Raw genomic sequence first — 13333 nt, 5'->3', positions numbered from 1 at the left:
GACAACGTCAAGATGTTGAATATACACTCACGGTTCTTTACAGGCCCTTATATTCAAAGAAGTGGCTGACTTCATCAAGTCCAAGGTGTGTTGCTTTAGAGTCTTGTGTTTTGCTGGACACCTCTAGCTACAAGAATCAGCATAAGCAATGACGAGAACTTCAATCGCTTATTGAACGAACAGCTTGACTGCTCCTCCGAAGTCATTACCTATGGATATGGAACCGCTGGTGGAAAACGGCTGCCCAGAGCCTTAGCAGACCATCTGAACGAGTTCTTCAATCCGAATACGCCTCTTGTGGGCGATGATATTGTTTTTACTGCCGGCGCAACCTTTCTACACAGCGCTTTGGCTTTTAGCGTGGGCGATCCAGGTGATGGCATTCTGCTCAGCCGCCCTTGCTATGGCCGATTTGAGATCGACTTTGGATTTGAGTCAGGACTGCGCGCTGTCTGGGCTGATACCCAAGTCGAGACACGCTTTGATCCAGATGCTGTCGAGACATTTGAGAAAACCCTCGCAAAGGCAAATGCAGCAGGTGTAACAATCAAAGCATTGCTCATTGTAAACCCCCATAATCCCCTGGTAAGAATCGGCCATTGAGTAGCCATAAGCCTTGTTGACTGAGAGTAGGTAAATGCTATCCGAAAGAAACATTGTTGGCTTTGATGAAGTTCTGTCAAAAGCATAGGATTCACCTAATCAGTGACGAGATTTATGGCCTGTCAGTCTTTGAGTCTAATGAACCAGGCACTGTTCCGTTTACGTCCATCCTTTCAATCAATCCCGAGGGCTTGATTGACCCAGATCTTCTCCATGTAATTTACGGAATGGCAAAGGCTTACGGCTGTCCAGGCCTAAGACTTGGTGCGCTAATTACCCACAGCAGACCGATGCTCAAAGCGGTTCGCAGCGTGGCTCGCTTTCATAACACCTCTGGACTCTCTGTCGCCGCGGCAATTACCATGCTTGAGGACCATGACTGGTGTCGAACATTCATAGCACAGATGCGCCAAAGCCTCGGCGCAGCACACAAGTTCGTCACGAGCGGTCTGCGAGAGATTGGTGTGGATTACCTCTTAGGAAGCAACGCTGGTCGCTACGTCTGGATTGATCTATCAGCGTATCTTCCGCCTGGGTATTCCGGCCTTAGCGATCACGAGAGAGAAATGAAGCTGGGCGACAGATTACTGAAGGGAGACACCCTTTTGCAGCCGCTTGAGGAGCATGCCTGGAGACCTGGATGGTTTCGTTTGGTCTACACCGACCAGCCTGAAGTTATACGCGAAGGTCTGAGAAGGTGAGCTGTCCAGGAAAAGGGGTGTGCCCGTCTGGGTCCTAGAATTTGTTGCGGCTAATGATCTCAGACTAGGGAACATCCTAAGAGACATCAACTGGTAAGTGAACTGCGGAACATTAGCTTCAGAGAGGGTTACTGGCCTTTAAAAGACGGATTAGTATATCATGAGCATGCCATAGCTCTCAAATATCATAGCCAGTTATCAAATTGCACCAGGTGGCTTGGAGGACTGAGAAAATAAGTAGTAGGTCTTTCCGACGGATGGAACCTGGAGTGTAGCTCTCTGATCAGGAATTTGCATCAGGTAGTACACAATCCAACTGAAGCTGCACGAGCTCATGCTTTTATTAGAAGTGAAGGAAGAATTACATCACTAGGGTTGCACTACAGGATATGGCTGATTCATCGGGATTGTTGCTATATTCATCGAATCTTCAGCCTGAATACCGAGGACCTGGTAAATTCCGAACTAGATAAAGTCGCAGTCTCATAAATTTCAGTATAAGATTGCAACATGTTCTTTGTGAAATACACTCTTGACGCTGGACGTTCTCGAAAAAATGAAATTGGTCGTGGTATCAGCCTGTGTTTTCGCAATGGTTTCAAGCGGGTTGAGTCAATATGACCCAAGGTCCCCTGACTTCAACCTCACAAGCATTTATTTGACTGTTGATACCAAAGGAGTAGCTCGGTAGGAGCATAGCATCGTCAGCTTTATAAAATTTTACACTGACAATTGAATAGTATGAGGGCAAATATTCAGTTCACAACTGATCACTATGCTCCTAACTGTACCGGTGGTGCTTTCGGCATGCCTGGGATATTATCAAGAGTTGGAGGTGCATGCAGCGGCGCTTGGTCCGATCCCGCTTCGACTGTCACATGGGCGGTTTGTGGCCGAGACGATGACGGCGTGGACATCAGTGTTGATACACGTTATTTAGCATGTAAGCGACCCTTGGCATCCGACATCCCAAGTACTTGGCGCTGTTCGGTGGTTTTACTTTTCTTACACCGAGTACGAAGCCTCTATGTCTACATACGCTGATTCTCAATCTTCAAGGGTCGGGCCGATGTGAAGAGAGCTGTCACCAGAATGGCACTTATCACGGACCGCCACAGACAATAGAGCGCGTCCCAACAGCTCAAGGAGAGATATTGGTATATAGAGGGCCTCGAGATATAAGCATTACACCGAACTTATACCATGAGTGGCCGGACAGTCCCTCATAGCCGACTGTCCGAAAAGGACGTGTCCGACAAATGTAAACATATCTTAGCGAATAGAAACCAATCACGAACTGCGAAGTGAATTTGCCCATGACGGAGATATTTGATTGACGCATAAAGATGACCAATCACTGGTACTGGGTTATGACGAGCAAGGACAGTCTTTCAAAGAACGAACATGGTGAAGAAGCTTTCCGACCGTGAAGCTTGCGTGGTCGACAGTAGGCGGTAGGTCTGATGCACCCGAACACTCCGACCCCACTCGGCAGTCCAGGGGACCATTAGCGCTCCCGATCAGTGGAGGAGTGTCCTGGCATGCATAACCAAGGCCAATGAGACGCTACGTTTTAATCAGCCGGGCTGTTTCCACCACTGAAGCTCTGGCATGACGAGCTCGCAAGATTCAAGCTTCTGGACGAATCGTACCACCTCAGCCGATCTGCTCTGTGAGCGGGAGTCTGGCAACTTACCCGGGTACTTCTTCATATATCTATCTGGTTCCTATTAAACCCTCTCCACTCTTTCTTTTTTCCTCTCCGAAATGGCTGGCCTTCGGTTGTCTTTCCTTCTCGCTATACCGACGATTCTCGTTGCTCTCTTCTTGACTAAATCGCCATTCATGATGACTACCACGGCGCCCTCCGAAACGAAGCCCTGGGCAGATGGCCCAATGAAGCTGGTCACGACTCCGCAGTATGCAACCAAGAAGGTAAGCATAACAACTCGGTGCTTCTATACTCAACGCGTTAATATAGGGTGTGATCCAGACCGACCTCTTCACGACCGGCGCAACACACATGGCTTTGCTACACAACTCCATTCTCCGAGGCTACAATTCGATCTACCTTCAAGCTCCCCACGTCCAAGAAGCCGACAAAGCCGCCTTTATTGGCTACAGCCTGACTTGGTTCAAGTTCGTCAAGTCACATCATGATGACGAGGAGGAGACGCTCTTCACGAAAGTCGAGGAGCTGCTGAATGACAAGGAAGTCTTTGCAGACACACATAAAGAGCATGGTATGTTGAACTGGCCACGGCATGCTGAATCAACACATGTTTCGTGTTTATTAACGCATCATCTTGGGTTACAGAGGCGTTTTTGGCTGGCCTCGGCGAGTTCAATACCTACCTGACCTCCCTCGCTTCGCCATCCGACTTCTCAGCTACGGAGCTCCGCCGCATAATGGATGGCTTCCACGCCGCTTTCGAAAGCCACTTCCACAGCGAGATCAGCACGATCTCGAAGCTTGCGGAGCACCCGAACGCGCCCAAGCCCGACACACCCGAGGCAGCGGCGGCGAGCAACACGTTCAAGGCGTGGGGCAAGAGCACCGTCACCAAAGCCGGAACGGCGGACGTCGTGCCGTTCTTCCTGTTGAACCTCGACGGGACGACAGAGGAGGGCACTTGGGCCAATTGGCCTCCAATGCCCGGCCCGATTCGCTGGGGCCTGGTGAACATAGCTGGTCTCTTCCACTCGTCCTGGTGGAAGTTTGCGAGCTGCGATGGGGCTGGTCAGCCTAAGGAGCTCTACGCTCTTCAATTTCCTCAGGTGAAGGCCTGAGATGTATCACGAGAATATGGTTAATGGCAGAGTGACCCGCCCTTATCCACTGGGCTTTTCTTGTATTTGGTGGAATTTTGGAGTCTTGGATGTAATGAACGAGATACCAATATGACTTGATATGACTGCCAAAAGGTCCAGATCTCCCACTTGTTCTCTTTTAGTCAGAACCAGGAGTGTTCTGCTCACGCCGGTTCTGAGAATCTCCGGACTTGTTGACTACGGCCAGTGGTCTTTGGGCATTGATGTGAACAAAGCAAGGACTGTTATTAATAGCATATTCCCGTCTCAATAAATCCCTAGCTGGATTTAGCTGACGGATTGTTCCTCAAAGGAGAGCTCCTAATGTCCAGCACACCCACCGCGCAGGTAGCCACAGCACAAACTGCCTCTACCATGACGCCGACAGCAACCGTGGCCGACATGGATTGAATGAAAGGAGGGCAAATGGAGTGCAAGATCTCGGTAGGCAGCTCTGACTGGTTATAATGCGCGACTCACATATTTACTCTAACAACCGCAGATGCTGGGGAACTGGTCATCTGTCGGCGTCTGCTTCATCTCGCCGAACTGGCAGATCACATCGGCGGGCATGATGGCAGCTTCCTGCATTGGCGTTGTGTTTCTTGTCGTCGTCCCTGAAATTTTCCGGCGCACAAGCAAAGAGTTCGATCGATGGATCATCTTGCAGCATCAAGCACGCGTCAAAGTGGAGGGTGGTTATCTAGTATGCCGAGACGCTCCCGGGTCGGAGCAAAGCGACAAGGCAAGCCGACTTTGGTAGCGGCCCCGCAGCGGCCGCCGACGCCGTCGTCGCGAGTCCGACTCCTCCGTGCCGGCCGAATCTTTGGCAGCAAGCTGTGAGGGCAGCGCTACATACAGTGCAGTTCACGCTGGCGTATTTCATTATGCTGTGAGCGGCTTCTCATCTATTCCAAACCATCACGAGCATATGCTGACTATGCGCTGTTCCGACCAGCAATGTATTACAATGGGTACATAATCATCTCGATTGTCGTCGGCGCATACATCGCGGCATTTGTCTTTCAGTGGGAAACTCTTGCTAGCGGGCGGCAGAGTACAAAGACGGGTGTCGTCTCTGAGCCTACTGTGTTTTGAGGTTGGGCATACTCGTCGACATCTCACCTAGGACGCACTTGTTGTTGTGCATCGAGTAATAGATGTCAGGAATATCGAAGCGCATGCCGAGGTCTGCTCTCAATTGATCCATTGATTACTATCCATCAGATATGACAGGTTCATCGCTTCCGAAGCATCCACGGATATGACAGCGGAACTCATTGGCCGATGGTGCATGTTAAAGACGATGAGGATGCGATGTAATGCGATGCTCACGTAAACCACAGCAGCCTGAGATCTACCTCAGGCTTCACCAATTGCCCTGTCATGAATTCTACTGTAACTGGGCGTATGCCACGCGCGCTGTGTACTTTGGCGGAGCCTCTGAATCAGGTTTAGCGGTAGTGCCTCGCCACCAACTGCATCCAGTACTGAATCCCATTTGGGGCTGCACATCTTCATTGAATCGCATTTTCCACACTGTTGTATCACATCATTTCTCTTGACTTTAACACCGTCCCAAATCTCAACACATGATTTCTTCCAAATGAGAACATGATACAGACTTTATGTAGTATTTGAATATTGTTGTATAAATTTTCTAGACCATCTGGTGTCCGGTGCAGAACTAGAACACGATCTCACGTTGCAGGCAAATCGCAGGTACGACGGCCATCATTCTGGATTTCTAAGCACACAGGGAGACTGCACAATCCAGTCAGGCGCGATGGCGAGCAAGCCTCGAAGCTCTGAGGGCTGTTGGACATGCCGCCTGCGTCGCAAGAAGTGCGACGAGGTCCGCCCGGTGTGCATGGCATGCGACGCTCTCGAGATATCATGTCTCTACAGCGAGATCAAACCAGAATGGATGGACGGCGCCGAGGGCCAGAAGGTCAAGGCCGATGAATTGAAAGCCGAGGTGAAGCGCAAGGCCGCATTCCGCCGTGAGAGGAAATATCTCCAATCGATCGAGAACGGCATCGAGGACCTGAGCATGACCAACGGCTCCGAGTTCGATATGAGCTCTAGCATAAACGTCAGCGACGAGGCTCATGGCCGGCGCTTCTCTTCTCAGACTGCCACCATCAATAGCACGTCCCCAGCATCAAGTAACGAGTCGGCCAATACATCTCAGCCGTCGAGTATTAGCATGCAACCTGCGTCAGCATTGAGCGATTTCACTTTTCCATTTGTCAACGGCACAATCGCGTCCGCTATGACCGCTGGATTGCCCTACCAGTCATCCAGTTGTCTGTCTCTCAACTTCGAAAGGGAGCTTAACTCTGTCATGATGTATCTTGACTATGTATTTCCTTTTCAATTTCCATTTTACCGACCTCCTCTCCTCCAGAGCGGACGAGGTTGGCTACTTGTGCTGCTACTCAGAGACAGGACGTTGTTCCACATAAGTCTCAGCTTGGCAAGCTACTACTTCAGCGTTGTCCTATCCAACACGACAACGGAGCATGACTCTTGCAAGGTCTCAAACCTTCAGGAGCTGGTTAAACAGCAAGACCTTGCGCTCAAGGAGATGCAGAAGGACATGGATGAGATCAACCGGCGAGGCATCAGGGGCTATTTACAGGAAAGTGCTCGCGTCATGGAGAGCATGATCCAGCTGCTCTGTTTCGAAGTTGCCATTGGCCAAACCGGAAACTGGCAGATGCACCTTGAGGCTGCCATGATCTTGTTTGAGCAGATCAACGAATCACACGCTGCACCTGGCTCTGATGGGACCTTTTGCTGGTCCTCGATCCTAGAACAGCTGGCTTCTGACGCGATGCGCCCCACGCCCGAGTTCAATGGAAATCATCCTTGGAACTCGGACCAGGCTGCTATCCGATTCTTCACGTCGTACATGCTGTATGCAGATATCATCGCTAGCACCGCGCTCGAAGAGGCGCCTCGCTTGCAGAAATGGCATCCTCTTCTGTTACAGCCCCAGTCTCCGGAAATCAGTGCCCTCCATGGAGAAAATCACGATCGAGTCATCCCGGCTCTCAATCTCGAGGAGTTCATCGGCGTACAGAACCCCACGCTGATACTTATCGGCCGGATATCGGAGCTTGCCGCCTGGAAGAAGGAAATGAAGCAAGCGGGCCAGTTGTCAGTCGTCGAGCTTGTCAGCCGAGCAACACAGATTGAGACAGATCTGCGGAGGTATGTCACATGCATCGACGCAGGTGCCGGCTTCCTGGACATAAATACAATCAATCTCTGCGCCTCCTCAGGCACTCCTGAAACTATGACTGTCGCCCCCAATCCACTTGATGTCCTCGGGCAGTACCAGCACGGACAGATGAATAATTTCACCACACTATGGGTCACGCGTATCTGGGCACAAGCGGCGTTGACATATTTGTCGGTGGTGGTCTCAGGCTGGCAACCTGGTAGTCCGGAGATTCGTGAGAGTGTGGGAAACACGATCAGTCTCCTATCACACCTCCCGACTACGGCGTGCCTACGCACTGCAGTGTGGCCTTTCTGCATTGCTGGCTGTTTGGCGATGCCTGAGCAAGAGCACGTGTTCCGCGATATGGTTGGCGGTATGGGCTCACTAGAGATCTTTGGGACTATCAAGGAAGCACTGGCGATCATGGAGAATGTCTGGGCGAACAGAGTACACATCGAAAAGGCTGCCGACAGCTGGGACTTTGCGGCCAGCTTGAGGAGTCTCGGCCGGAGTGCATTGTTGGTCTAAACAGACTTGACATGCTTGGCTGCCGTGCAAAGTACTTAGTTGCCGGCTTTGACTGCCCGAAGATCTCTGCGACAGGACAGGTTCGCCTGTGAGGCTTAGAGGGAAACCCGTGTATCTCCTCAGCAGATGTCACTATCAAGCAATAAAGTAGGTTGAGGACGTGGAAATCCTGTGTACACTTTTTTTTGTATTGTGTGTGGTCCAATCTAATTTTTAATAGTTCCGTCCCAAACCCAACCAAGACCAAAGAGATTCGTCCATTTTTTGAGATATTTGATCATTATGCCTGCGAATGAGGCCAGTCTATTAGATTACTCTTCCAGTCAATGTACTTCACCAATCAAGCTTAGCGGAACTGCAAACGTTTCCATATCAAACGAGGGTGGCTGCATCATCGTCACTCTGTTTCTCTCGTCGGCTGCTCGGGAACGGCTGTTTGCGTCCCCTAACAGTGTCCATGCGCACGAGACCAAGGTCCCACCAGCCTTCGATGCGCTCAAGAATGGTCTTACGCTTCGTTTTCGACCGTGCCAAAGTTCTCTCTTCCGGCAGGCCTGGAGTCGGCGGGAGGACCTCAATGGTCGGGTTCTCCGGCGGCAGGGGCGACCCAGCTGGGATCGGCCACAGGCTGCGCCGTACTTCTTGGAATCGCGATCGCTTCGTTACAGCCGCGGTCAACGGCTGAGGATTGGGCGCTGCGACGGGAGGAGGGGGAGATAGCGGAGTTGTCGAGAGGGCGATGGGAATCGTGCCACGGTTGTCATCGATACCAACTCCATTACCACTAACCAGGGTGTTGTTTACGTGCACCATGGTCCGGGTGCCGAGTGAGGTCTGCGAGGTCCTCTTCGCCAGCCGGGCCGCCGGTGGTGCACGTAACGATCTGTCAGTGTCGGGCAATGATGGTGGATAAGGTAGTGATGATGTAGTGGCCGGCCCCGTCCCTTCGAAGTTGCTACTGCTATCTAGACCTCCTCCTCGTCGCGGCGCCCCGAATCCCTATGCGTCGTAGCGCGGTCCACCTGCCGGAGTAGCAGGACGGCTGTACAGCGGAGGCACATAGCTGCCGGACTCGCTGGGTGGCGGTGGAAAGCTGGCGGAATCAGACCACGCCTTAGGCGCCATCTCGAAGTCAGCCTCTGCTGCTGCTGCCGCCGTGGCACGCCTCTTGCCGAGGAACAGGAAGCCGGCCGCGATGGCACTGATAGCGAACAGTACGCAGAGGGCAATCATGAGACCCCAGACAGCCATGATCTCGTAACAGGTGGTCTGCTCGCCGCCAACGAAGAAGACATAGCTGACGGCACCATTGTTCTTGGTAGTCAGCGGCACTGCTAGGTAGCTGTTCTGCTTGGCGTGCTTGGGAAGCTCCGAGCATGTTGTGTAGGAGAGTGGCTGGCCTAGCACGACTGCGATGACAATGAAGGGAATGAGGAAGAGAAGGTCTACCACGGCCGTCACGATATATGGGATATGGGTGTCATGATAGGCCGTGAACGAGAGAAGTGTCCATAGGACGGAAATGCATGTCTGAAATCATGTTAGCAAGATGAGGAGAGACTCGTCGCAAATAAATGAACCATACAATAACGAGCGTTGCGACCAGCTCTTGGGGGGCCTTTTGCTTGACTCGAGCAATGAGGGAGATGAAGTTGGCTACCAGGCCGAGTACAGCAACAAGAGAAACGAATTGAAGTGGCCGAGCGCCGACAAAGGCGTAGCCATAGTATCCATGGTCCTTAATTCCCATGTTTACTGCAGGTGGTCTGTTATAGTCGTAAAATGATTGAAATGATCAAAGTACAGATCAACTGGTTGTTCTTCGAAAGATACGGTCGTGAGGTGACAAAAGTCGTCTTGGTCGTTACGTAGATTGGCAGGAATAGAATTACCCTTACTGCTTGAAGTGAAGGAAAGCAGAAAGAAAAGGAAATCGCCGATAACCCAAGAAAAGAGAGAGATATAGGAAATAAAAAACCCCAAGGAAAAGGACTGTAGTTTTCGTTGAATGAATGAGAGTCTTGCTGAAAACCCAACTTTCTGTAGGGCGAAGATCTTTGGCCTTATATGTCTTATTCACACCAACCTATTCATAGCAGTCCTTGCTTTCCATTGTCACACAGCGACCAACTATATCTGATACTCACAATGACGGCTTCTTTGTTGGCCTACCGGGCGCCTGCTGGAGAATGAGACAGAGCCAGTCGGTCTAGGGTGTTACCTTGTACTAGTAGCCTGAGAAAAGAATAGGCCACGGTGAGGCACCCAATCAACACTCGAACCAAGCCGTCGTACCTGGCATACGCCGGCTTGATACATGGCGGTTAAACAAGCGAGCAGCCGCGATGTTCCAGGCAAAGTATTTTGGTATCCTCGTCTGTTTAGCTTGAGCGATGGGGTGCTTCTCATATCGTAGGGCTGGGCTGTGGTTCTCGCCATGCGAGGCGTGCAGCCAACCAGCTTACAGCGCTGGCTCCAGCGCCGCGGCAGCAGAAACGACGCTAAAGACCTCGGCCACCCAAGACGGCCATGATTGGATCAGCGCTCATCTCGAGATTCACACATGTCTTTCCACTCTGGGCCTGCTAAGCGCGGCCGTCCGCTGATTCATGCGGCTGGATGAGACGGCTGCCATCGAGATCGGAAGATTCTTGGTAGACGCGATGGTTTCTACTGTCGCGCAAACGGGGCTGGCGTCTTGCGTGAAACGTCCCAACCGCAACTGAGACCAGGTCGTTGGGATCTTGGCCGGCCAGAGTTGAGATGAGCAGGATAGCGCCGCGGCTGCTTGGATTGCTTCCGGACGAGTGATTGCTCTATTATCCCACAGTGCTATCCCAAATGATCCTGGCCTGGCTGGCCGTCCTTGTGGGTTGGAGCGTTTGACTCTGAGCTTTGACGCATGGCAGTGCTGCTGGGCGGTTGCATGGAAAACAAGTACGATGACATCTGTAGATGGAACCACTATACGTCATGATCAGTGTAGTTGGCAGTTTTCTTTGCTCATGTGAAGTTGAAGTCACATGTTTTCTCGTCTTCATGTGTCTGGGTCGAAATGTACGCTTATGATTTGCAATTTTGTATACGCCCCTACGCCTGCCTGCCTACCAACAGACATCTAGCCGTGAATGCCGTCACTTCAACTACGTAGCAATTTATACATTGTAGCGTCATTTTAGTTCAACCAAGAAGATCATCTAAGCCATTGCTGCCAGTCAAGCCTCCTTGTGCGTTTCCAGGCTTTGTGGCCGAGCCAGCGGCTGGTGCTCCCCAGATCCCGGCGCTGCTCTTTTCCTTGGCCAACTGGCCGAGGGCTGGTCCGGCAGTTGGTGTGCTGGTCTTCTTAATGCCGCCGCTTGCACTGGCCCACAGGGCTCCAAAAGCATCACCGCCGCTGGAAGCGGGCTTAACAGCGCCCCCGGCCGGGGCTGCTGGCTTGAGAGAGCCCATGCCTGACAATGAGGCAGATGATGACTGTGGTACTGGAACAGACTGGAAGTAGTTCGGAGCCGAAGTTTGAAAGCCAGCAGGCTTATGAGCTTGGGCTGCAGGAGATGATAGATTAGATGTGAGAGGCGTGCTGAAAGCGGAATAGTTGGCCGCTGGTGTAGCGTTGGAGCTTGCTGGAGGAGAAATAGATGACAGGCCGACCATGTCGCTCAAGTTCGCCTGCTTCGGTGCAGATACAGGTGCGGGGGCAGCAAACTGAGCACCCGATGCGTTTGATGTAATCATCGGCGCGATAGGGCTGGCAAATGATGCCTGCGGAGCAACCGGCTGTGCTGCAGGAGTTGCGGACTGGAAGTCATCGAACTCGTCATCGTCTGCGCTACTCGATAGAGCAGCCAAGCCTGAGCCGCTAGAAGGAGCCGCGGCAGGTGCGGCAGTTGAGGCAGATGGGACTGGATCGTCAAAAGAGAACAAATCAACCTCTGGCTCTTTCTTCTTTGATGGCTCGGCAGTAGTTCTCTTGACGCCCACTCTCTCCGTCCGCTCCGAGCGAGTGCTCTTAGGTGCTGGAGCCGGTTTCTCGCCCTCATCAAACTCGTCATATTCCTCGAATTTGTCCGCGCGGCTACTGGTATCCCGGAAGTCGCTTGTCTGGCCCCCAAAGCCGCCACCATCGCCGTAAACACCACCGGAGTATCCGCCGTAGTTTGCGCTGCTTCCACCGGCACCAGCAGACTCGCTGCCAAAACCACCGTAACGGCCGCCACTGCCACCCGAAAAGCCACCTCCAAGGCTTGCTCCGCCCTCGACACCCGTATATTTGGCCTTGTTGGCGCGGGCCTTCTTCCGTTCGGCGCGGATTCGCTCGACGTCGCTAAGCAGCTCGGTAAGCTCCTTGGCTCGGTTCCGGACGTTTACGCCCTGGTCTTTGCCATTCTGATCGATAAAATGGAATTGGCGGAGCATCTTTAGTAGTGTCAGGTGGGATCGTGCATCATCGATAACGCGCTCGGAACCGTGTTTGATGAGGAATTCGAGAAGCTGGAGGGCTTTGTAGATTTGCCGCCACTCTTCGGCAGCCTTTTCTGTGAACCGTCGATAGATCATGGGCATGATCTCATTGAGGGTTTGACTTTGGAGAGTTAGATTGGGCAATCGATAGGCCGAATGATGAGAACTTACTAGTTGAACGTGCCATTCGCGATCTCCTGCATCAGTGTTGACGACGCTCCCCAAGGCTCATTATTCGTCGCCTCTCGCACCTATAAATCACTGATTAACATTGTGGGCACATCGTGATCAGCAATGACTGAGCTTTACCTTCGCTTCCATCTCGGTATAGTTCATCACCGCTAAACAACATTCGTCAGCCCCCGACCGATTCGCCTTGCGCACCTTCGTCTTACGTACCATTTTGGACTTTCCGGACTCCCGCCTTGAGATCATACAAGGTCAGGTTGGAGACCTGTTCCTTTAGGTTGTCGAAATTCATCTTTTCGAATTGACGATGATAGTCGCCGAGAGACGGATAGACACGAAGCTCTTTTGAAGCTCCTGGGTTGTCAACCTGGGGCTTCTTGAACGGTTTCACGACCTATTTACTGAGGACACCAGAGCCCAAATGGCCTATGCGATCGGGCTAGCGATCTAACACCGCCAAGAGCTCCCCTTTCTAGCGAGGCCCACAAACAAAGTCCGTGACAAAGCACGTGATTTTGCTATCAGACAAGACAAAACCAAGGTTGATGCAGGAATGTTGAATATTTCCATTCCATGTAGCAATCAAATATAACGGCATATTACTCGTTAAGATAATGTAAACTCGACTTCACCTTAAAGCCTCGAGGTGTGGTGGTTGTTAAGATTATTCCTGCAGCAGAAGTGATAGGATCCAAGCGAGACAGCAGGTCCAGAGCCTGAGGCAGCAACGTCTGAGAGCTGGCCTCCTTAGAAAACTTTCCAGCTGTCATATCCCGACTCTCATCAAGAGCAGACTCCTCCCAAGCAT

General features: G+C 51.8%; 4 protein-coding genes across 4 annotated transcripts; 2 read left to right on the top strand and 2 right to left on the bottom strand.

The window, feature by feature from the left end:
• Positions 1-3149: 3149 nt before the first annotated feature.
• Positions 3150-4094, top strand: UCRPA7_8495 (putative hemerythrin hhe cation binding domain-containing protein; the record flags this gene model as incomplete). Its single annotated transcript, XM_007921008.1, has 3 exons — positions 3150-3239; positions 3298-3547; positions 3622-4094. The coding sequence occupies 3 exons, from the start codon at positions 3150-3152 to the stop codon at positions 4092-4094; spliced, it is 813 nt and encodes a 270-aa protein (XP_007919199.1).
• Positions 4095-5901: 1807 nt separating this feature from the next.
• On the top strand, positions 5902-7875 carry UCRPA7_8494 (putative c6 transcription protein; the record flags this gene model as incomplete). The annotated part of the gene is made up of 1 exon (XM_007921007.1): positions 5902-7875. The coding sequence occupies one exon, from the start codon at positions 5902-5904 to the stop codon at positions 7873-7875; it is 1974 nt and encodes a 657-aa protein (XP_007919198.1).
• A 999-nt stretch (positions 7876-8874) lies between these two features.
• Positions 8875-9625, bottom strand: UCRPA7_8493 (hypothetical protein; the record flags this gene model as incomplete). Its single annotated transcript, XM_007921006.1, has 2 exons — positions 8875-9405; positions 9461-9625. The coding sequence occupies 2 exons, from the start codon at positions 9623-9625 to the stop codon at positions 8875-8877; spliced, it is 696 nt and encodes a 231-aa protein (XP_007919197.1).
• A 1430-nt stretch (positions 9626-11055) lies between these two features.
• Positions 11056-12817, bottom strand: UCRPA7_8492 (putative golgi to endosome transport protein; the record flags this gene model as incomplete). The annotated part of the gene is made up of 4 exons (XM_007921005.1): positions 11056-12457; positions 12508-12587; positions 12646-12677; positions 12736-12817. 4 exons carry the CDS (start codon positions 12815-12817, stop codon positions 11056-11058), a joined length of 1596 nt encoding a protein of 531 aa, XP_007919196.1.
• Between the last annotated feature and the right edge of the window lie 516 nt (positions 12818-13333).

The sequence above is a fragment of the Phaeoacremonium minimum genome (genome assembly GCF_000392275.1).
Source record: "Phaeoacremonium minimum UCRPA7 unplaced genomic scaffold PA7_03_scaffold_597, whole genome shotgun sequence".
In the NCBI taxonomy this organism is placed as follows: domain Eukaryota; kingdom Fungi; phylum Ascomycota; class Sordariomycetes; order Togniniales; family Togniniaceae; genus Phaeoacremonium; species Phaeoacremonium minimum.
Note: the sequence above shows the minus strand (reverse complement) of the source record. Positions and strands in the feature narration are given on the sequence as shown.